The sequence below is a fragment of the Microsporum canis genome, genomic scaffold, assembly GCF_000151145.1.
Source record: "Microsporum canis CBS 113480 supercont1.7 genomic scaffold, whole genome shotgun sequence".
Taxonomy (NCBI): Eukaryota; Fungi; Ascomycota; class Eurotiomycetes; order Onygenales; family Arthrodermataceae; genus Microsporum; species Microsporum canis.
Genome location: NW_003299163.1, coordinates 89,167 through 111,593, shown reverse-complemented (window position 1 = coordinate 111,593; position 22,427 = coordinate 89,167). Strand labels below are relative to the sequence as shown.

The 22,427-nt window shown below is 45.5% G+C and overlaps 10 protein-coding genes across 10 annotated transcripts; 5 read left to right on the top strand and 5 right to left on the bottom strand.

Annotated features, from left to right (window-relative positions):
• Positions 1-129: 129 nt before the first annotated feature.
• MCYG_07200 (conserved hypothetical protein) lies at positions 130-1,792 on the bottom strand (the record flags this gene model as incomplete). Its single annotated transcript, XM_002843371.1, has 2 exons — positions 130-1,564; positions 1,656-1,792. The coding sequence occupies 2 exons, from the start codon at positions 1,790-1,792 to the stop codon at positions 130-132; spliced, it is 1,572 nt and encodes a 523-aa protein (XP_002843417.1).
• A 443-nt stretch (positions 1,793-2,235) lies between these two features.
• MCYG_07199 (proteasome component PUP3) lies at positions 2,236-3,072 on the top strand (the record flags this gene model as incomplete). Its single annotated transcript, XM_002843370.1, has 3 exons — positions 2,236-2,294; positions 2,381-2,849; positions 2,929-3,072. 3 exons carry the CDS (start codon positions 2,236-2,238, stop codon positions 3,070-3,072), a joined length of 672 nt encoding a protein of 223 aa, XP_002843416.1.
• A 237-nt stretch (positions 3,073-3,309) lies between these two features.
• MCYG_07198 (conserved hypothetical protein) lies at positions 3,310-6,636 on the bottom strand (the record flags this gene model as incomplete). The annotated part of the gene is made up of 8 exons (XM_002843369.1): positions 3,310-4,074; positions 4,132-4,244; positions 4,308-5,046; positions 5,109-5,388; positions 5,440-5,792; positions 5,866-6,042; positions 6,128-6,403; positions 6,505-6,636. The coding sequence occupies 8 exons, from the start codon at positions 6,634-6,636 to the stop codon at positions 3,310-3,312; spliced, it is 2,835 nt and encodes a 944-aa protein (XP_002843415.1).
• A 703-nt stretch (positions 6,637-7,339) lies between these two features.
• On the bottom strand, positions 7,340-8,057 carry MCYG_07197 (cytochrome c oxidase-assembly factor COX23; the record flags this gene model as incomplete). The annotated part of the gene is made up of 4 exons (XM_002843368.1): positions 7,340-7,375; positions 7,521-7,548; positions 7,616-7,723; positions 7,930-8,057. The coding sequence occupies 4 exons, from the start codon at positions 8,055-8,057 to the stop codon at positions 7,340-7,342; spliced, it is 300 nt and encodes a 99-aa protein (XP_002843414.1).
• A 2,997-nt stretch (positions 8,058-11,054) lies between these two features.
• MCYG_07196 (conserved hypothetical protein) lies at positions 11,055-12,325 on the top strand (the record flags this gene model as incomplete). The annotated part of the gene is made up of 3 exons (XM_002843367.1): positions 11,055-11,431; positions 11,486-11,825; positions 11,885-12,325. 3 exons carry the CDS (start codon positions 11,055-11,057, stop codon positions 12,323-12,325), a joined length of 1,158 nt encoding a protein of 385 aa, XP_002843413.1.
• Positions 12,326-13,559: 1,234 nt separating this feature from the next.
• MCYG_07195 (RING finger domain-containing protein) lies at positions 13,560-15,012 on the top strand (the record flags this gene model as incomplete). Its single annotated transcript, XM_002843366.1, has 4 exons — positions 13,560-13,682; positions 13,748-13,867; positions 13,923-14,015; positions 14,095-15,012. The coding sequence occupies 4 exons, from the start codon at positions 13,560-13,562 to the stop codon at positions 15,010-15,012; spliced, it is 1,254 nt and encodes a 417-aa protein (XP_002843412.1).
• Positions 15,013-15,666: 654 nt separating this feature from the next.
• On the bottom strand, positions 15,667-17,587 carry MCYG_07194 (rRNA processing protein RRP9; the record flags this gene model as incomplete). The annotated part of the gene is made up of 2 exons (XM_002843365.1): positions 15,667-17,142; positions 17,213-17,587. The coding sequence occupies 2 exons, from the start codon at positions 17,585-17,587 to the stop codon at positions 15,667-15,669; spliced, it is 1,851 nt and encodes a 616-aa protein (XP_002843411.1).
• A 408-nt stretch (positions 17,588-17,995) lies between these two features.
• On the top strand, positions 17,996-18,804 carry MCYG_07193 (proteasome component Pre1; the record flags this gene model as incomplete). The annotated part of the gene is made up of 5 exons (XM_002843364.1): positions 17,996-18,019; positions 18,061-18,163; positions 18,228-18,477; positions 18,535-18,658; positions 18,721-18,804. The coding sequence occupies 5 exons, from the start codon at positions 17,996-17,998 to the stop codon at positions 18,802-18,804; spliced, it is 585 nt and encodes a 194-aa protein (XP_002843410.1).
• A 342-nt stretch (positions 18,805-19,146) lies between these two features.
• On the bottom strand, positions 19,147-19,836 carry MCYG_07192 (uncharacterized protein; the record flags this gene model as incomplete). The annotated part of the gene is made up of 2 exons (XM_002843363.1): positions 19,147-19,235; positions 19,296-19,836. The coding sequence occupies 2 exons, from the start codon at positions 19,834-19,836 to the stop codon at positions 19,147-19,149; spliced, it is 630 nt and encodes a 209-aa protein (XP_002843409.1).
• A 594-nt stretch (positions 19,837-20,430) lies between these two features.
• On the top strand, positions 20,431-22,147 carry MCYG_07191 (uncharacterized protein; the record flags this gene model as incomplete). Its single annotated transcript, XM_002843362.1, has 2 exons — positions 20,431-21,375; positions 21,470-22,147. The coding sequence occupies 2 exons, from the start codon at positions 20,431-20,433 to the stop codon at positions 22,145-22,147; spliced, it is 1,623 nt and encodes a 540-aa protein (XP_002843408.1).
• Between the last annotated feature and the right edge of the window lie 280 nt (positions 22,148-22,427).

Here is a 22,427-nt window from a genome sequence, read left to right as displayed (position 1 = left end):
CCGCTTGCTCTTGCTTATCAACATTAATGGCCTGAACTCCCAAAAAGAATGTGAGAAAGCCCCAACAGTAGTCGTACGTCGTATCATATATCATATATCATATCACTCCAACGTGTTGCAAGGGATTGGCTATTTCTTGCCGGGTAATTTCAGCCATTTTGGGATTCCGCCTTTTTTCTTCGACGCGTCAGAGGAGCTGGGCTGCATCTTTTTGACATGAGACTTGTCCTCTACCTTGTCGTCGTCTTCGGTTATATCATTTACCTGTAGCTTCCCGGCTGCCTGCCGCAATTCAGGTCTGAGAACAGATCCACCCGCACTACGCGCAGAGAGAGCTGCATTTTGTTCCCAAACAAAGTTAACCAACACTCTTCCACTCATCTTGAGCCCGCGAATGAGGGTTTTGTCTTCGCTCTCTGGGAGCTGGACCTGCACATGCGAAGCACCGATTGTAACAGCAGGGAAGTAGAAAAGGGAAAATTTTTGATCCACCAGAGGGGCATCCAGGCAGCTCCTTGCAAACGCGTACAGGGACTGTGCCGTATCCTCCTTTGTGAATTTGGAGACTGCCTGGCTTTGGTCTGGGAAGCGGATTTTAACCTCAATCTCGTTTACCTTTGACAGCTTTTCTTGCGCTACAGCCTCCTGAGCGGCAAGCTCCACATCACCCGCTAAACGATTAGGGCGGCCGGCTGCGTTCAGTCTCTTTTGGTGGGATTGAGCATGTTCGACGGTAGGTACGTAATCTTTCTCATTATACGGCGTTTGGGCGGAATGAGGGGTCGAATTGGATGGAGGCGCAAACACAGTCACTGGTCTTGAAGATATGGTTATCGACTTAGGGTTTGATTGATCCTCGGTCTCCTGTATCTGTTGCTTTTGCACTTGTTCTTCTGGGATCCCATCCTGAGATGTTTGTTCATTTGCCATTTCCGCGTCCACGCCCATGTTGGACTGAACAGCCACACTCTGACCCGTCCCTAACGCTTCTGCAGATGTCGATGTTTCCGTTGTTGGAGTATCAACAGCCGAAGGCAGCGTTCCACTGGACTCGGCCATATTTTGGTCACCATCCACAGATTTGAAATAAGCATCAATTTCAAGCATGGCCTCTTCTAGAGCTTGGTCAGTCCTTCGGAAGCTTAGCCTTACCAAGGCGCTTCCGTTATTCAGTCCAAGTTGACTAAGAGTCTTCTGTAGTTCTGTAAAGGAAGATAGCTCTTTGCCCATAATGTTAAGCACTGGAGCTTCGTAAAATAATCTCCCAGAGCCCGACTCGCCCTCCTGCACCTGTGGAGCACCTCTTGCCGTCAGGTTGAACTTTCTCATACTTCCAGCCACTCCAGCTTCAAACTTCCGCAGTACTAGCCATAGGGTGGTGTTACTTGGGAATTTATCCATTAGTCGGCCATTGGGAACCCCCTGTGATTCTGATTCGGGTAGTTGGAGGGCAATAGATATGACGGTTGGTGATTTAGAGAGCTGTACAAGTTCTAACTTAGCCCCGGAACTCAAGCCTGAAAGCCGGAACGATAGAGACAGATCAACCGTCTTCTTCTGGTGCCTATGGCTCACAAAACACCCAGTCAGCTTGTTTTAATACCAAAGTAAGAAGATTCAAGCCCTGTCGCCTCTAGAAACCGCGTCTCACTCACTTTATACCGTACTGAGCGGGGTTGATGTTGAACTTGGAGCAAGCTTCGCTGAGGACATCACTCATATGCTTCGTAGGCGTTACTTTAATAAGTGTCCTACGCGCACTGGCGTCAAGCACGATGACATGAGCAGCCATCCTGTAGGATATCACAGGGCTATACTGTCTTCTATGTAGAGGTATCTAGATATTACCTATCCTTGTTTGTTAGCTGAGTATGCGTAAACTACAACAACACAAGCCTCACCAGTCTGTTATACACTTGACTTATATCCGTATGGGAAAAAAGAAAACCATCAAGAGTACTCAGAGATGTCGACTGTTTCAATCTCCCTCACTATCTGTCTTTCTGCTCGTCGTGGTTTTCTGATGGTCCCTCTCAACACTGGAAGCGCAGGCAGCGGCGAATCGTCATCCCGATGGTCCAAGCTCCTCCCATACGACTGTTTGGATCGTGGGAGCTCAGCAACAAAACCACATCCACGAGCACGACCACCATTACAACACACGCAGCGGTTAAAGAGCTCATCGATCCTTGTCTGTTATTTAGATCCCGAACGAGCTACTCTGCCGCTTTTATCATGGTGAGTTTCTCCTTCAAAGTCGGTTCTTGTGCTGTAAAAACTAACTCTTCCCCAGAGTTCACCATTCGACATCAGTACGAGATATTCCTCTTTCCCCCCCTATAATGCATTGCCAGATAGCTGGTTGATCCGGTACTAATAGCTACGCACCATTAGATGGCGGTGCCTGTGTGGCTATGGTTGGCAAAGACTGCGTCGCGATAGCCTGTGACCTCCGACTTGGCCTCCAGGCTCTCACCGTCTCCAATGAGTTCCCCAAGATCTTCAACTATGCTCCGTCCACATATCTAGGTCTTACAGGCCTAGCCACAGACGTCAACACCGTATCCCAGCTGCTACGCTACAAAGTCAACCTCTACCGTCTTCGAGAGGAGCGAAACATCTCTCCTCAGACGCTCGCTAACTTGGTTAGCTCGAGCCTGTACGAGAAGCGATTCGGTCCGTTCTTCGTCAGCCCAGTACTCGCAGGAATAAATCACACCACTGGAAAGCCCTTTGTGTGTGGGTTTGACAGCATTGGATGCATTGATTTTGCGAAGAACTTCATTGTCAGCGGCACTGCGAGTGACCAGCTGTATGGTACTTGTGAATCGCTATGGGAGCCTGATCTTGTATGTTGATGCTAATTACACTCACATTTCAAGTCTTTGGCTCTGTTAAATGATTGGTTCACTAACCGCTTACGAACAGGAACCTGAGGACCTTTTCGAGACCATCTCACAAGCACTATTGAACGCGGTCGACCGCGATGCTCTCTCCGGCTGGGGTGCATACGTGTACATTATTGAGAAGGACAAGGTTACGAAACGGAAGCTGAAGGGACGACAAGATTAGAAACCAGAGGTTGGTTGAGGGCTTTATGCCTTATTGAGACTTCTTCTGTTCTACCGAGTAAACGGCGTTGCGGGCTTAATAAAGCAGGAGATACTTTTATTTTAGCTCTTATAACGCTTAAGAATTGGTCGTTAGGTAAAATAACGTGCAATGCATCACATCATACAAAGCGATGAGGTTATGGTTTGGGGTTGAAGATGCTCCTGCCTACGGACAGCCATGTAGACAGAGCTTGTATCATCGTATTGTAGAGCAGATCGAGATAACACCGTCAAGAGCATTTTCCCAGCTCTCCATCAATGAACCACAGAATAACTCAAGGGATGCAGAGTCTATGAGCCCCTCGATCTCAACATCAAGCGACCGACTACCTTCAGAATCCGCCGTTCCATCCTGGCCACTAGGCCTCAAGCTGACAATATCAACAAGATGGCCCAGCATTCCAGAACTAGAGATTCGTGTTTTCAGCCCTTGAGATTGAACTTTAACCTCGCTTGAAACAGATTTTATGCGATCTCTGAGGGCATCCAGCTTGCTTTTAGCGTCCCCAGAGGTGAATAGTTTATTTTTGATTATGAATGAGGCGAAAAGGGAGATGGCCATTAACGTCTCGAGCAGCAATATGGTGTCGTGTAGGTATATCCATGATGGAGCAGGAGACGGGGGAGTAGAATTAGGGGTTAAGTCTATAGTCCCATTGGTCTTAAAGCCTGGAGTCATCAAGTCCTTCAGCCTTTCTTCAAGGTACATATCAACTTTTGAAAGAATATTGTCGACTGTGGTGGAATCAAACGGTAGTTTTTCTGTAAATATTGATAGTCCCTTCAGTAGAAGAAGATGAATCTTTGTGTTCTCCCTCTCTGCCTGTGTGAGTTCGTTAGATGCGGAGTCAAGGTCCAAATCAATATACGAAGAAAACTGCGGCTTCGAGGTTTTAGATGGGGTTTTTGTTAGGAAGCTGAACAGGGCATCTGTGGCAGCCATAGCATTAACCGCTTGAGTCTATGGCCAAAATTAGTAAATATGGAAGCATATCTAGTGAAGTTGAATTCGGCTTACTTTTTGTAGAGGCCCCAACCTAACATACTCTTCAAACGCTGGTTTCCCACGAGGCTCGCAATTCATTAAACCCCCAAAGCTACGCTTGTCGGAAAGAGAGCTTTGATTCAAGACTAGACCCAGAGTCAGTATTTTACGCATAATATAAGTTATTAGACTTGAACGACAGATCTCACCAATCTTATCATACTGGCTTGTAGACGGACCACCAACGAGCCGTTGTATACGCCGCATTTCCAAAGCCCACATTTTCCTACATAGACTATTTTTCAAGTCGTTCCGGAGCTCAATACTCCCTTCCACATTGATATAGCTACCATGTTCCAACCCCGTCGACTGAGAATAAGTAGTTGCACCCTCAGCGTTTCGGTAAAACGTCAATGCCTGCCTGAGGCCCATTTGTGGGTCATAATCTTTTCTGTCGAGGTCTATTGACGGGGGTGCTGTTTGGGGATGAATTGTTGCAAGTCGGGTAAAGAGATTATGCGCAACTGTCTCGTACTGTATTTGTTTGACCGAGAGTTTAGAGAACCTCCTTAGGGCGAGTGATCCTGCACCCAAAAGTAGGTATATCCGAACTAGCAGTAGTAGAGCTTCATAATTGTGTGGCGATTTAAGCAACAAATGTTCAAGAATCCCAGCTGCCTGCACCAGGACATGGCCTACCACCGATCCGGACGTGGCTCCATGTAGGCGCACCAAAGCCATAGCAGCCAACAAGCAGAGGTCATCGGTTGGCTCTGCCTCGATAGTCGATGGTGTATTGCCGGCATCAGCTCTTCCAGCTTTTCTGAAGTCGTGTAAACAGCGGCAGACGAAATCTTCAACGTTTGAGATCGCAACCTTGGTATTGTCGAAGTTAAGCCTGAAAGAATATTCCAGTTTGTATGCATTGATTCGAGGAATTGCACTAGACTTTAGGAGGTCTTAGCAAAGCCTAGAGTTATAAAGTTCCAAATCTGTATTTGTATTCTTACCTTATTGCCCTCTTCTACAATTTTTGATACTTCACTCTCAAATATCTGATATAAGCTCGTATCTAAATTGTTCAGGTACCTTTGCAAGTCATTAAAACAGTATATCTTTCGTTGATTGCGCTTGAAATATTGAATGCACTCGGAAAGCACCTCCTGGGGGGTAGATTTCCCTGTTCCCACCCCCTGAAGTTTCAGCTCAAGGCTTGCTAGCTGTGCATTTCTTGATGTCGGGCGCCTTTCAATATACGTTGAAATGAGCTCTGCAGCCTCTTGGAAGATGCTTTGGAAAGTTAGTAAACGGCTATGGGTGAAAATACAGAGCTGGACTTACTCTTGTTTCTCCAACTTTCTCGTTGCAAGGAGGAGTAAATTCCACACCTTCCAATCATCCCTCTCCTCGACCTTAGAGTCTGGTTTTGAATCCGCTGTCACGCTGTCATCAAGCGTCAATAATTCTTTCGTAAAAGATACCGCCTGGTTCCACAGGCCGCTTTTCTCAATGGCTGATAGTTTGTTTGTGACAAACAGCCATTCATTCTGAGCGATGCGTGATGTAACACCCAAATGTTTGCTGTTGAGTATTTCCACAAGTTCGTCATTGCGAGACTGGTTCTCGTATATTTTAATAAGCAAGAACAGCTCCTCCGCTGTTTGAATGGCGCGGGGTATACTCAATAAATCTTTCTGTAGTTTTTTAAATAATACTTTATGAGTCGTGGGGGCTACCTCATATCTAACAGGGGATAATACTACATACCGGGTCTGTTGGGACACTTCCAGCAGCCTTCGATATCATGCGGTAGGCAAGAGTCCCAAATAATTTTTGATCAGTCTCTGAGCTTTCTTTATCCCGTGCAATCAAATAGCACATGAAGATGGCCCAGAAGTAATATTTTCTTGTTTTGGGGAAGTTGTTTTGGAGACTCATTGCCGCCTAATGAGAGTAAGCGTCTAATAACCTTCCGCCGGGGAGGCAAGCTGAGAATTCAGATCAAGCATCCCAACTCGAACCGACGCACCTTTTGAGCTGTCTTCCAGTCCCCGCCGTCAGACGCAATGCGGAACCACCTCAATTGGATCTCCAGATCTTGCGGTTTTACTTTGGCAGCATTTTGCCATAAAGCTCGAGCTGTGTCCTCATGCCCTCCTATCTCATCCAGTGTATTGTGTAGTATGTTCAGAGCTTCGAGGTCGGAGACAGGTGGGGATGAGCTACACAACTGCAGGGTTTCGGCGATACCACGCTGGCGATGCGCCTCGTCGGCATGGCTGAAGAGAATATTTGCTTTCCAGGCCTAGTAAGATTATATAGTCAGCAACTGCTATCAAATGGTATAAGAGAATTCCTCGAGGAAACGCAGGCTATGACCGGTGGGGGAAGCATATATTTACCTACCTTTAAAAAGGACGAGTCCTCGCCTTTCTTGAGCCGTTTCTCACACAGTTGTAATGCCTGTTTCAGATTCTGTCCATCAATAGCATCTTGTATCTGTTTGTTCCTTCGCTCAATTACAGCGTTAGAGGCCATGGTGACGCGGGTGGAAGACGCAGGGTAGTAAAATTACTTTAGCACGGCGTTGCGCTTGTGGATTGTTTAAATTTGGGTGGAGCTAAGAAAGTAACCAAATAACTTCTTCACCAGCATAAAATTTATAGATAATATAATTGGTGCTTTGAATGAAGCTTAGTGATTCTATTAGTGCATATTCAATTGCCTTTTCCTGGCCTCTTATACTCGTGTTAGTATTTAATTATGGAGAGATGGTTGTCTGAATTCTTCTCAACTCATGGAGGAGGTAACTAGTTCACGTAGTCTGCGGTATTAACAACACATCCGGGCGGCCAGGTAATTCGTGGTAGGCATTTATACCTAGTATATGAGCAACATTGCCCTAAGACACATGTATACCAGAGCCAGTAGCAGTCGATGTTACTGCTACATATATACGTAATAGAGACGAACTAGTCTTGCAATCCTCTATAACGCCTTAATATGCGATATAAAATTCAAACGCGCCGAACATCATGCACAGCTGCGATCAAAATAGCCCATGTTCAATCACTGTAATCCTAAACCCTCGCAGGCCCACAAAAAACACTTGAAATATCGTACATATAAGGACAGATCATGTTCTGCCCTCTAGGTATAGCAAAGCTATGGCCTTTACTGAAGGAACATCATTATTGGAAATTCGATGGCAAAGAGAGGCCGCTTTGTAGACTTTGCGTCCTTAGCTGGCGCTGCCTTTTGACTTTTTCTGATTTAACTGTTGAAATTTAGTAGGTTGAAAAAATTGTTAGTAGCTTTCATGTTGGTATATGCTATAAATGAGATAGAGAGTAATGGTGTAAATTGGGAGAAAATGGGATAGATTTCCAGCAGGCCGAAGGGAAAGGTATAATAAAGCTTACCCAGGCTTTCTTGCAATCACGGTATGCTCTATATTCGCTCAATATCAGCAGTAGTTCACGGATTGGAGCAAATTCAAGAAATGCATCTCACGCACTGGAAATAATCCGTACACATATCTCTATCTCCGTTGTTTCGTCGCATGCATTTGATACTTCGGTCAGCGAACTCCTGGCATGGATCCATGTATTCACTGGCCGATTTACTACTCCCCAGAAATACAGAGTTAGTAAGATAAAACTAATACATCAAGCCATCTCAAATGCGAGAATTTTTGTTGAGAATTTTGCTTTGTAAATAGCAGTCTCTGTTCTGGACCTCAATGGGCTGAAGGAACGACTTGACTTCTATTGAGGGTATCTCGGTTGAGTAAGATTGAAGGAATGGATAACATTGGCCATTAAAACTGACGAACTAGAAAGATGATTGTACAAACAACGGGAAGGGGACATATAATTCAAAAGTACATACTTCCTGAACCTGGGCTCGGCTTTGTTAAAGATATTTTGTGAATCGGTCTGCTTGTCCGCGGAGCTCATGATGGGTCAAATCACACAGTTTAGCAGTAAAACAACTCTCTGAACGATCGATAGCTATTCTCCTTAGATTGCTGTTGTTGGCGTTGGAAATGTCAAGATAGAAATGATGTTAAGATTGAAGATTATGAAAAATTGAAGGTCTTGGCGAGATGGCTAAACACAAATTCAGGTCTCCTCCTTAAGTGACCTATGTTTCCCTTAAGTTTTGGAATCTATATCTCTCTGTATGTATTTTCTAGTATTGAGAACTACTTTACTTAATTACAGGGTAAAAGAAGAGCATGTTAGTTGTGCTTCCTGGGTGTTCGAGGATGTTGAAAAAATATTACCCAATTAGGAGATAACTCCGGCTTCATCCATGGCCCAAGTAGTAATAACATCTTCCACACATTTGCCGATCTCCCCGTCTACCTATTTCGGCACAGTTTAAGCTCCAGGTGTAAAGCTTAAAGTTAAAAAGTCATATGTGAGTAGGAAAGAAAGGACGTAGAGCTCGCTAGGTGTGAGAGCTTGATTTGGCTCGTAAAGAGTGGGAAAAAAAAGTGATATCTTGCAGGGATCCATCATAGGACATACTATGTAAAACATGCGATGCGGTGCGGCAGCTGCATGGGCAAGGGGGACTTAAATGTTTTGCAACAGCTCTTCCTCGGTAACCTGGTAACATTTTGTGACGAAAAAAGAAAAGCGAGAGGTTGGCAAGATTGCATGATGGCTGTTCTAGATGGGTGCCTTGGTTACTTTGTCCAACACCTGAGGGTCGCAATGCGTCGCATAACTAAATCTTTTGGTTGGACGAGCGCATCCCAAGTAACCCTGACTTACTTCTTGTGAATACAAAAGCAAAGTGAAGACATGATATTCCCCTCCCAGTAGTTATGTATTTAGATAATATCGGAGCCATGCACTCCGGAAACCGTTGACCCAACGACTACTATATAAAGGTGGGATGGCAGGTAGATAAATCGGCTATCCTGACTGATGATGCTTGATAGTAATGTGCTGTAACAATCCCTGCTCGTGGTTTTGATTAATCCCGCCCACTTCTTGGAGAAAGGCGAATGGCATATCTGGCCCAAGGCGTATACTGAGAATTAGCTAGCTCAATCTAGGTCATATGACACGTCGGTGAAAAGCATGGCCGTGCTAGAGCGAAATATCACCCATCCCACCACATACACGCTGAGACGGCCGGATTTCAAGCGAGAGACTGACGCTATGTATAGGCCTCACCACCTGGGTTTCCATGAAACCGAATATCGGTCCGGTTTGGCGAGGAGGGGAGTGAAGGAGAAAAAAAAAGCGTGAAGCTAGCGAGCTAGCGGTCTCATTTTGTCGCGGGATAGGGCTAGACTGGTAGAAGGTTCGGCATATAGCTAAACAAAGCAGCTAAATGCCCAAGTGTACGTCCCCGAGAACGGGGCCACCAAACGATTTCCTATTTAAGTCAAAAAGTCCATACCTCTGCATCTGCAGGGAGACATATTAACCCCACTCGCATAAAAAGTTGTAGTAACGAGAGTACTGGCCATTGTGCTTCAAAATTCCCCTTTCTTCTGCAGTAGTGCATGGCCAATAGCTAGGCCAGCGTTGTTCTATTCATCATATGCTCCACACCAAAATAAGATTTTGGTAGCTTTATGTAGTTGGAAACTTCAACGGGTATCACACTAATAGCCGCCATATTAATGGCTCCGAGCTCCCTTCTGACACGTCGCATTTTTTGTCCTTTTCGAGAGAGGAGATGAAGCACGTAAGGTCACTTGTCTATCGAATCAGTAAAATATCAACTTCACCATTTCCAAGACGGTACTTGAGCTCGAGACGATGTTGCGGTCCATAAGGGATAAGCTATGCGTTTCAAAAAGCAGTTGCAAAAAGGGAGGAATGTATAATCACGAGGTCGGTAAAGGATTTTGTTATCAAGCCTGAACAATCCTACATCCCGTATTTCACCCGCGAAGGGGCTCTTGTCAAGTCTGGTGATCGTAGTCTAGACTATTCCATCACGGAATAGCACTTCTAACTTTCGGTAAGTAGAAGAAAAGGGAGCGAGATATGACCCATGATCTTCAAGACGGAACGAGCCCAATGGATAGACAAGAGTCGAAATCGTATATGCAAAGGGGTACCATGTTATTGCATTGTCATTTCAACAGTTTTAGTGAGGGGAGCTCGGTAGTTCGTTAGGTAACTGTGGGATGTACGTCGGGTACCACTGTGCATATGCCCACCTACACATGAATTTGATAAATATATCATCGGAGAATGGGGGAAACATGTTTCACTCCTTTTGAATGGTATGGCTGTACTAGGGCAAGGGTGTGTTCATGCGCTCCACACCTTTCAATCATGGTGGTAGCCCAGCCAGTCCCGGTGCATCTATGGCAGTGATGCATAGACCGCTCTCATTGAAAACACGTCAATAGACCTGAAAAAAAATTAGGGCTAGCGGGTATTGGGCAACTTGTCCAGGGTAATACAGTAGAATTAGCCCGTTGTTAGGCGGGTAAAATGGGTATGATGGTAGTGTGGACTCATTGACTCTGGAATATAAATATCTCCTTGTCCCTCAGCATATCCAGGTTATCTTCTGCCCCGAGGATATCTAAACCATTGTTTTATAGCATTGTGCGCAGAAGTGCTAACAATTGTGTGCCCATATCTCCATAGGTCGGGCTACTACTGAACCTGACCTCATTCCCCTTTGTGTTGTATATTTGGATCCACCGTCGAGGTCTTCATTCTTGCTGTGATTGCTGCCTTTATTATATAGAGTGAGTGATTTCATCTAAGAGGCCGCAGCAGTGGCGAGACAATGTATCAATACCGTCTTGTTGGAGTGTCAGATCCTGGACTCCCACTAAAGATGTTCAATTTCCATTTGTTGTATCCGCTGCTAGATTAAGCCACGGCTGCCCAGCCAGAAAGAGATAAAAAGATGCATACGTTCTCCTGTGTCGTGGAATGTGGGGAGATACTCACAATAATAGTATAATGGCAGTTCCAGATACCACCATCCCCCCTGGCCTTCCCGATACCTCCTTTCTATCTTCTCCCCATTTCCCAGAAAAGCGTGGCAAGGTGACGCCTCTCATAAACAATGGCTATATGACAGAGCAGCGTGAAAGGTTTCAGTTCGATCCAATGAGACATATTCGGTTTACTCCCCCTTCAAAAGTGCATTCCATGCAGGAACTGGGTTATGACGATAATGCCGGAATATCTCCAATTGGGGTTTCTGAACCGTTTCCGCTATTCTCCGCTGAGGCAATTCGCTGCATGAGAGCAGAAGTGTTGAGCAAAGAGGTATGGAGTGAGTACCAGTTTTCGAGTAATCTGGCCATGTGCCAACTACGAGGATTTGCCCCGAAGTAAGTTGTCAATGTCATCATTCCATTTAATAGAGGGTCGCTAATCCCCTTAAGGTATGCGCCATTTGTGTATGATGCATGGAAAAACTCGGAGACCCTGGCTATTGTGTCAAAGATTGCAGGAATAGACCTGGTTACAGCCATGGATTGGGAAATCGGACACATCAATATATCTGTTCAAACAGAAGAGGAGAAGAACAATGCTCTGGCGGAAGTTGTGAACGGAACGGCAGGCACACATGAGGATGATATTGCGCCCATTGTCGACTGGCACACGGACAGTTATCCGTTCGTTTGCGTGACAATGCTGAGCGATTGTACTGAGATGATAGGTGGAGAAACAGCATTGCGCACAGGTGATGGGAGCGTTGTGAAAGTTAGAGGACCACAAATGGTACGCTAGCATATCTGATATATACACAGGCAGGCCACCGCTGACAAGCCGTGTTTTAGGGGTGTGCCGTTGTGCTTCAAGGTAGGTACATCGAACATCGAGCTCTGCGAGCTCTAGGCACGACGGAGCGCATCACGATGGTTACATCATTTCGCCCCCGCTGCCCAAGTCTGAAAGACGACACTGTTTTGACAACCGTGAGGCCCATCTCCGACCTCTCTGAGCTGTACTTTCAGTTCAGCGAGTATCGGCTAGAGATGCTCGAGGAAAGAATTCGTCACCAGCTCAAGGAAGCTCGTGATGCAAGATACGCAGGCAGACCCTTCAATACGCAAAAGTTGAAATCATTCCTTGCAGTCCAGGTCGAATTTCTAACCCATATGAATAGAGAGATTGTTGAAAATGATAAGGTGCAAAAGGGCATCGCTGACGACAGCCACCTGCGATCAGAGGATCTGAAGGAGCGTTCAAGAAAACTGGGACGCACTACAGCTGTGTAAAGGTCAACAGTTGCTTTAGGGCTTTGCCGGTACAATGGGATTCTGATGCTCCGGCATGTCTGTCCAGGAATGACGAGCTAGATATACTTTTCTCGTTACGTTGCTTCCAACCGTATCGTTGTTCGTGTTTTCCGTGAATTAATTTGGGGTTTGTTGCGTTTGGATATTTTAGCAGTCTGCTTTTTAGGGGAATATGCAGGAAATAATAAGTAGTAGTCGTCTCTCTTTAATGCCAGGTACTTGTTGCTTATGGGAATGCCGCTTTACTGTCGCTTCTGGGCTGTGCTGTATTTTCTGTTTGAATCCAAAGGAAGCGGGTTATGATCCAGAGAAGGTCGCTGATGGCTCTTTATAATCCCATAGCTGGCCAACACCGAAAATTGACCATGGGGAAAGATAAGAATAGCAGAATTAAGAATAGTCATGGTATCAATTTAGGGTAGAAAGCTGAATGATAATAAGTAGAGTACGAATCAATGTTTGTTGTAGCACATTTGGTATTCTTTTTGATTATATTTCTGCATTTCCCCCCATCCCTGCGGGGTAAAGCAGCGGTAAAAACGGCTGTCTCCATCGATCATGAGGCATGTCTAGAAGTAAAAGGAGCCCATGTCTATGGATATCTGCGAGTGATGGCATTTGGAAGTATCCATCACCATAAAGGACAAGAAGATATAGTTTCCTATTGAGTATCAGTATCATCTTTCACTATAGGAGGTTGAATAAAACTCGTTCCATCCTCTTCGTTCCGGCTGTTTCGTAGGTTGAACATGTCTTAAGCTGAGGTAAATGGAACGAATATACATTTCTAAGAACATCTATCAGCCGTGATATCCTCGTCCACAGCTATATATATCAGCGTCAAGCCCCAGCTTCAACTCTCTCTCGTCGATCGATGTTGAGCTGAAGATGAAGTTTAGTCCTTTTTTCGCCCATTAAAAGGTAAGACACACCATCACGTGATAACCACCTCTAAAAAAAGAGTGAAAGCTTGAACGCGCCGTTCGACTTTCCGCTACACGCGATTGTCCTTACCGTGAGCTTCATCCGCTTTATTTCTTTGCTGTTGACTAGCTCTCGGGATCCTCACTTTACCCTGCTATCAGTGGAGTGTTTTACCTCAGTGTCTAGTGATACTGCGTCTTCTTTGAAGGCTTGCTCTTCTCATCAGCCAAAGCCAGCTGCCAGCTGTGTTCCGCCGATCCGCCAGCTCTCCAGGATTTCTGCTTGAATCATGACGATGCCTGCCAACAGATCAAAGAGAAGACGCTCAGATGACGTCGACTATAGTAGTAACCATCCCTCTGCGCCCTCAGTCTCAGTGGCCAGTGAGAAGAAGGAAACAGAGTCTTCAGGGGTGAGTTTTGCGGCTGACCTTAACCCCGCCTCTTTGCGATGATTCGACACTGACAACTTTTATAGCTGCTAGAAACTCTCCAGCGCCATATTGATGACCTACGGAACCATATATATTGCGGTGTGTGTATCAAGCCGTTGTACGAGCCGTACACATTACCCTGTGGACATACGTTCTGCTACAGCGTATGTCATACCATATTTTCGAGGGTTAATAGATTGGCTGCTAACTAGTTTACAGTGCCTTGTTCAATGGTTCACCAGCCAGGGGCAGTCAAAAACTTGTCCTGACTGTAGGTCGCCGGTCAAATCAATCCCCGCCCCCGCGTACCTGGTAGGTCCATACAGACCCAAAAAGAAATGAAAGGAATTTCGTGAAGAGGGAAATACTAATTATTGTATTCATGCTCTAGGTTCGCAACATTGTCCATATGTTCATTGGCCGATCCGAGTTGACAGACGCAAACGAAACTACGCATGAACATTTAGCTAATCAGGTTGCGGAGACCGAGAGAGTAGAGAAAGATAAAAAGAACACCGACCCCAAAACCGGCGGCCTGTTCCAGGGATGTTTTAACAAAATCAAGGCTCCAATCCGCGACAATGATGAAGGCGTTACTCGGTGTCCAGGGTGCTTTTGGGAACTGGAAGATGGCGAGTGCATGCACTGTGGATACACCATGTCCGACTCTGACCAAGGCCTTGACTATGATGATGATCTTGATGATATCGAAGAACTCGAAAATATATTGGCAGATAACATGACGGAAGAAGAAGACGATGATGATGACGACAATTTCGTCTTAGGGGATGATCGTTACGGCCAGTTCGGATTCAACTACCATAGTGATCAACCTTTCATGGATACTTTTGGCGGTGATGAGTCGATGGGCGATGATTCAATAGACGGAAGTTCGTCGGAAGAAGCTTCGGCGGAGGAAGATACAATGGACGAGGAATCGAACGATTCCGCGGATGACTCGGAAAGTTCTCACTCAACGGTACACCGTGCTTCGAATGGCCGCGGTAGTTCTGTTGCTGAGGCTGAAACGTCTTCAGCTCAAGGGATATTATCCAGTGACCGCACCGAGGCGGATTCAGACGAGGATCCAATTAGGCGACCTTCACGGAGGAGGAATGCTCGCTCACATCAGCTCCACCAACAGATAGATCTTTCTGTTCAGATGAACGGGGTTCGGATGCACCTCCGAGGCCAAAATGGAGCCGTAGCCAGAAGCGGAACTGACCCCCTAAATGCCCTGGTTATTAATGATTCCTCCCCACCTCGACCAGCTACAAGACCCCGGCGCGCTTCTCCAGGGCACCAATAGAGGTCGCAAGAGCCAGATATCCATATTCCTTTCATCATTTCTTTCACAGCATTATTTTAATACCTTTCTTCGTCCTCCATGGTATCCACCCGCACTTGGGCGCAAACCATGGTCTTTTAAGCGGACAAACACATCAACGATACCATATCCCCCTTTTACCCTATTTTTGGCATAACAAGGGCTCCATACTCGCATATGAGCTGTTCTCTTGGGCTGTCAGCGCGAATTCTGGTTTATCCATTCTAGCTTGGAATTCTTTTCAATATTTTTCTATGAATTTTACCCCTTTAGCATTTTGTCTTGCACTCCATCATTGTTTTTCTCACGCAATGCTCTGTTGTGCTCTAAAACACATTAAGCGTGGCGTTCGAGCATTTACATCCTCAATTTTTTGTTTTGCTAGGCTTTTCTTTAGAAGGTATGGGTTGTAATATAGTATACTATTCGGCGCGAAATGAAGTAAACTATTACAAGTTACGGCTCTCATTTGCTTCCTGTTGACGTAAAAAGTGGCTACTAGAGATGAGAGCGCAGGGCCAATATAATACTTTTAAGCATTTGTATTGGAGCAGTACATACAACCAATACATATCTCCACTAATCCCCAGCTGTTCCTTTCCTGCTTTGATATATGTTTTCGTCAAGGAAGTAATCTCAGTTTGAAAAAGGCACTTCAAATACAACAGCGCCGTTTCTACCTCCCACCTCATCACATCCAACATTCTTCGAATCATTAGAATCAAATACTTTCCAGCGCCCAAGACGATGTTCCTTGCCCAATGCAGCTACTATACAAAGACCCTTGACATCCGTTCCGTGAGATTTCGCGTTGGATGATTTTTTATTATTCATTGTAGAAAGAGAAGGATGGCCAGGTTTCGTAGACTCAATACCCCGTCGTTCATAAACAGATATTCCATTCACAATACCCCTGAGTGGAGGTGAGGTATGAGATCGGTTGTCTTCGTCGGTATCCGCGTACATTGCATCTGAAGGGGGGTGGGATGTGCCGTTAGAGAGGGTCAAGTCCTTTGGTACTTCCTTTCCACCAATGCAACCAAGTGGGCGAAGCCGGCGCTTGTCTTCAGAGACCTCCCATGCGCGAATCCACCCGTCCCAGCTACCGCTTAGCACGATGTCTGTACCTGGTACTGTGGCTAACGCTGTTATCCAGCGAGGGGTTTGGCGAACGTTTGCGGTTTTTGCCGCTTGCGAGTTAACGTCGGCTTCAGATGAGAGCTTTTCAGGGGGAGGGAGAGGATCTAGGCCGTGTGCTTCGTAAATCGTATGGAGAGGTTTCTTTTTGTGAATGGACCATAGTGATATTGCGCCAGAATCTGAGCCAGTGACAAAATGTGTCGGTGGCATGGCGGCCACACAGTCTGTCGAGTTTGGGGAATATTGGCAGGTTTTAGACATGCCTCCAGCGCGGAATACCAGCTGTGTTTCATCGATGACCTTCCATAGCCTTGCTGTGCGGTCTCTCGAGCCAACGCTGACACATTGGTCAGTTATCATAGAAGCGACTCCTAAAACATGATCTTGGTGACCAAATAGCGTTTCAACATAGGCGTGTGCATCGGGGCTAAGGGACCAGGTTTTGATGGTTCGGTCAAATGAGGCAGAAAACAGCTGTTCACCAGAGCTCGATGAGGATATACGCTGAGTAAAGGCTAAACCGCTGACAGAATCGCGATGGTGTGTAAATGTTTTCAAGGGGGTAAGAGATTGAGCATCCCAGATGATTAATCGGTTGTCAGCACCTCCAGTCGCAATGAATTGGCCGGATGGCGAGACTGCAACAGCCAGTATTTCACTGACATGTCCTTGTTTCTCCCCACCATCTCTTGTTGGCCGTAGCCCGCGCGCCCATCTAATCTTTTTTGGCTTTTTCCGCAGTGGTCGATTAGGTCGAGAGTCTTCCCCATTCTGTAAGGAGGAAGTAGTTGGAAGAGGAGTAGATAGCTCCCATTTTATCAGCGTCCTATCCTTTGACACGGTATAGATAAACGGGTAGTGTAAGGCGACGGCGGTGGTAGTATTTGTGTCCGCGCGGAAATATGAATGAGAAGCAGTTGAGAGTGAGAGTGTCGAGGCCACAAGCCTGTATGCCCGTCCTTTCGATTCATCCTATACCCGTTCAATTAGTTCTCGTGCTTTATATCACAGTAAAATGCATTTGTAGAATTGCACCACATACCACGTCCTCCTTCAATCTCTCCGCGATCAAGTCACGATCAATATCTGCAGCGTCAAATCCAACCTCGTCAACCTCCTCCCTGACATGATGCAAATATTGTTCTGCCAATATCAATCTTCGCTCTGCCGCGGTTTCGTCTTCGTCTGATCCTGAGAGTGATTCGTCGTCCGAGCCAGCTACAGCCTCAGACCCCTCATCTCCTTCAGATTCACTCCCCGATATCGATTCATCTCTGTCTCTTTGCCGCCGGGATTTATCACCAGTCTGAGGTGCGCCTTTGCTCGTAACGCCTCGTTTCTTAGCTACCGGAGCTCCTACTCGATCTTCCCTTTTGCGCTTTCGCTGGGAAGCAGGGAGCGTAAAAAAAGAGGACATGGTCGTAAAGGTACCGAGTAATTCTAAAATACGCTCTAATACCCGTCCCTAAGATTTATCGTCCGGCCATGGTAAATCGCAAAACGGTGCCTCACGCTACCAAATATTTTATTTTATTTTTGTCCTGAAGTTTTTTTTTTTTTTTTTTTAGTTGACGGTTGGCGGAGCTCCGGAAAAAGGTTGAGCCTAAAACGAATGACTAAGCAGGCAGGCCGCAAGCTTCCAACGCGGCTTGAAAGAAGAGCAGCTTCGACAACAAACAACATATACAGCACAGCAAGGAAAAGGAACCAAGATCCATACTAATATTAGAGCTTCCAGTGTTTTGTATTGTCGTTACAGAAGCTATACTACTATCAACATGTGAGTTCACTCGTGCTCGGCCGGTCCTGGATGTTTGTTAGTAACATGGTTGTAGGGAGGTACTTCTTGGTATTACGGGGAAGGACTTCACGCTCATTGCAGCATCGAAGGCCGCTATGAGGGGGGCTACAATCTTAAAGGCAGCAGATGACAAGACACGACAGCTAAACAAGCACACGCTCATGGCATTTTCCGGTGAGGCTGGAGATACAGGTACTGTGACCGCCGGTTTACTCGCCCTAGAGACCACAAGCCCACTGACGCACAACTTATATAGTTCAATTCGCCGAATTTATACAAGCAAACACCCAATTATACTCCATGCGAAACCAAACCGAGCTCGGCCCCTCCGCAGTTGCCCACTTCGTACGTGGAGAGCTGGCGAGAAGCCTTCGATCAAGAAGCCCATACACAGTCAACCTGCTCCTTGGCGGCGTGGACCCCATTACAGAGAAGCCCAGTCTGTACTGGCTGGATTACCTAGCGTCGCTGGCACAGGTTCCATATGCCGCCCATGGCTATGCTCAGTAGGCTACCTCGTGGTTTATGTAGAGAAGAGAGCATAGCTAAATTTATCTTGCCAGGTACTACTGCTTATCCATCCTTGATAAGCACCACCACCCTGATATCTCATATGAACAAGGCTTGAAACTCCTTGAGATGTGCTCAGACGAGCTAAAGCGACGATTACCCATCGATTTCAAAGGGGTATGTTCTGAACTATCTACAATCTCCACACTAATACTGATATCTTCTTTTTCTCACCTTAGGTTTTGGTCAAGGTTGTGACCAAAGATGGAATCAAAGATGTTGATTTTGAAGAAGCGAATAGCAGACAAGTTCGAAGTGCTTAGAAAGACCCGGGTGGTCGTTCTGTCATTGTAATTCATGTCTAGGCCGGTTATTGAATTGGGATCCAATAATTCTCTGTACTTGCTGTAGGACTATTATATCTAATGCAACACAGACGATATGCTAGTAGATCTCCAGATTTTTGCGATATAAAGTGGTCTATCCACTGCATGGCAGTAGAAGTTTACATTCGTTCCCGGTTGGACCATCCTTTTTGTCATATGAAACCCGTGGGCAGATATATTGAATACAGGTGTATATACAAAATCTAGTCTAGAGGGTACAAAAGGTAAAGGGAAAGCGCATGGCGGTTCCTATCCCATGGTAATATAAAACATACATTCTCACAACTCACCCAAGAGTGCCTGGACAAAGGTGTTGCAGTTGTTGTCGTCCACGCTATAGACTGGATGATCCTTTTCGTAGTCCTTGGCTATTTCAGATAGAAGATATGATTAGCGTTTTATTCGAAGCAGCGTTAAAATCTACTCACCTTTCTTGTTTATAGCCTCAGCCTTCTTCTTAGTAGTAGTTTTCACAAACTCGATATCTCTTCTCTTGCTAGTGTCCCAGTTGGTTTTACGGAATTTGATGTCTTTGTTCTCCTTTTTGATAGTATCGTAAACCTGGCCGTCGAAGTCGCGTTTTGTTGTCTTGTGCTTTTTTCTGCCAGATTCCTTGATGGTCACTTTGCCGACAATAAACCCAATATGGTAGAAACCAAGCTCTCTCTGCAGTTCCTGAAGCTCAGCTGGGGTTTCGTTGTCGATTTCATCTCTCAATGGCCATTTAGCTGTGAGAACGTAGTACTTGTCGTCCTCAAGCTCACCACCGTAAGCTCTGGCCAACGCCGTGTACGTGTCACTGTCTTCGGTATCTCGTTTGACAAGCTCAGTTGAAAAATGCTTTGATACAGAGTCTGCCTCGTAACCAGAAATAAGGCTATAGTCGACCTCATTTTTTGCGATAGGAGTTGCATTGGTCCCAATAGAGGCAGCAGCAAGAAGAACCGAAAAAATGGTAGAGAACTTCATAGTAGGAAGGCTTAGTTGGAGTTGGTATTGATGATGAGTTGAGTTGGATGTTATAGCTGCATATTGGGCGTCTGGGAAGACAGCTTTTATATATTACTTTGTTGGTATCTCTTGAATCAACATGCTCTTCATTGAAGACTTAATGAGTTTCACTGATCATCATATTGCATCCTACAGCCATGAGGTAGAAGATAAGACGGAACAAAAGGGAAAAGGGGTAGTCATGGCTAAGAGCAAACGAGAGATCGATATTGCTGACCGGTCGACCCTTAGACTACACGATAACATATTGCGTAGTCGTTTCGGAGATTTCAACTAGAGAAATTTGGAGGATGCGGCGATTTCGAGGTCAAGCGTACGTGTAAACTCCATGTTTTGCCGGGGACAAGTATTATAGACTGTAGATAAATAAGGGGTTAGGAAAGCGGAACATTATTAAATGCGAAACATGGAGGCAGAAGGCTGTTGATCTGACTTCAATGCTGCCTTAGTACTTCATATTTATTTCGATAACTAGTTAGCCTGGCCTTTGAAAAGATCTGTTTCCCACTTGATACCCTAGTTATAGGCTCTCCTAGCAAATAGCCGAGAAAGATGTGGCCCAAAAGTGATATTGAACAGCTGGATCGATGGGTCATTGACGGGTGTATGACACCTGAGCGCATTCTAAAGAGACTTACCGAACAACATGGCCATTGTGGCCTAAGAGAGAGCGAATATATCAGACTCCAAAAGTTTTTTGACTCTCACTGCGTCCAAGAGGCTGGCACCGCACATCTTGATAGAGACACCTTTGTTTCATTCCTCAAGACCTCCAGCCATGTCCCCTCACTTTTCGACGAAGCTGGGGATATACTCTATTCCAGTGTGCTATATCTCTCTAGATATCCATTTCGGTTGAGCACCTCGCAAACGATGACTCTTGAAGAGTTTGCTAGAGCACTTGTCTGGGCCCTCATAGATGCTCCATTCGATGAACTACGAGCCAGACCCCTTTACGCAGAAGGGAATCTCTGCCGTGGGAGAACATGGGCCGATCATAGGAGGACCATTTTCCAGAGTCTAGCAACCTCTCGCGACGGAACGATGCTTCCATATGATGATCAGGAGTGGAAGAAGAAAGCCAAAGAGAGAGCCCACCAGTTTAACAAATTCGATCAATCCCGGCTAGAGTTTGCCGCCACAAATAGTGATGAACATGGCGATGAGATGTACCACGACGTTTTAGATATCCTCTTCTCATCTCAAATTGAAATCCACCCGGGGTTTGCACCAGTTTGCCGTGACAGCTTCCGCCCTTTAGCAAAGGAGCTACATGGAAACCATACTCATCTTCACCACCTCACTATTCCGCAAAAGCGTTTCCATACTTTTGTCAAACTTCTCATCGTTTATCACTTTGGCCCCGATAACAAGGTTAAAGCAGACGAAATGTCGGATTTAGATCGGGTTTCACATTGTATTATGAAGGCTTTTACTCGACATTCACATATTGGGATTACTTGGCCAGCGTTTGACGAGGCAGCCTTCAAAGTTACGGTAAGGGTCGCTCTAATGAATCGATCTTTATTTTATTTATCTTTCCCCCTTTTTTTCGTTTAACGTGTATGAGCGTTGCTAAATTTAATTCTAGCCCTGGCTTCTAGATGGGTACTACCGTATTCTAAGCAGCTTTTTTGGCAAACCAGGTCCTGGAGAACGTCTTGGTTTCAACCTCGAAGATACCCCTATATCCCTACGCAACCCTACAAATATTCTCACATTCCCAGTCATGGGGCAGCTTGGTATAATGTTTTCCAGATCTTCTTACTGCTTCTATAATCTCTGTCGCTTCCGGTACTATAAACCACATATCAACGAAATCGACATATCAACCGTTACCAGAGATATCAGCACAATTCCGGGAAGCGCTTTCTTTCTAGTCTCCGGCAAAAACAAGAAGACTGGGGATGTTTCCGTGTTCGGGTCTTATATTGCTGTTCCGTCTAAAGATGGCGATGGGATCCAATCAACAGAGGAAGAAAAGGCAGTACACTGGCAAGACTCTTGTTTGTTCGAGTTAAGCCCTGTACATGATATATATTCAGGGAACCGTGGATCACCCGGCTGGAAAATTGTCGAAGATAGCCTATGGTTTGGGAACAGAGAAAATGGCTTCGCTCTAGAGCTAAGCAGTGGGCTTCGCAGTGCGGCCGTCTTCCACAATGTAGATGGAAAACAGCAACCCGTCTACAATGCATCGAAATGGAGGGGGAATTGGCAACTAGAATTTGAGATCGAAGAGATTGAACTGTGGTTTGATGAGGATTAATCTTTGAAAAGCACAGTTCTCACTTGGTTAAATAGCTATAGTTACCAGTTCTAAATATATTGATATGATTAGAGCATTTAGCTTGCCAATTTCTGGCTATTCCAAATCGGTAACTGTAAAACCTGCTATTATAACTACTATAACTGTTATATCCCTTCGGTTTGAGACTTGACGTAGATAAATTTTTATCTTCTGAAATCTCAACTTTTTCTCAGTTGCGTCCTTTCTGGCATGTTTGCACTGTTTGCAGTTACTCGGAAAGCTTCCAAAAGCTTCAACT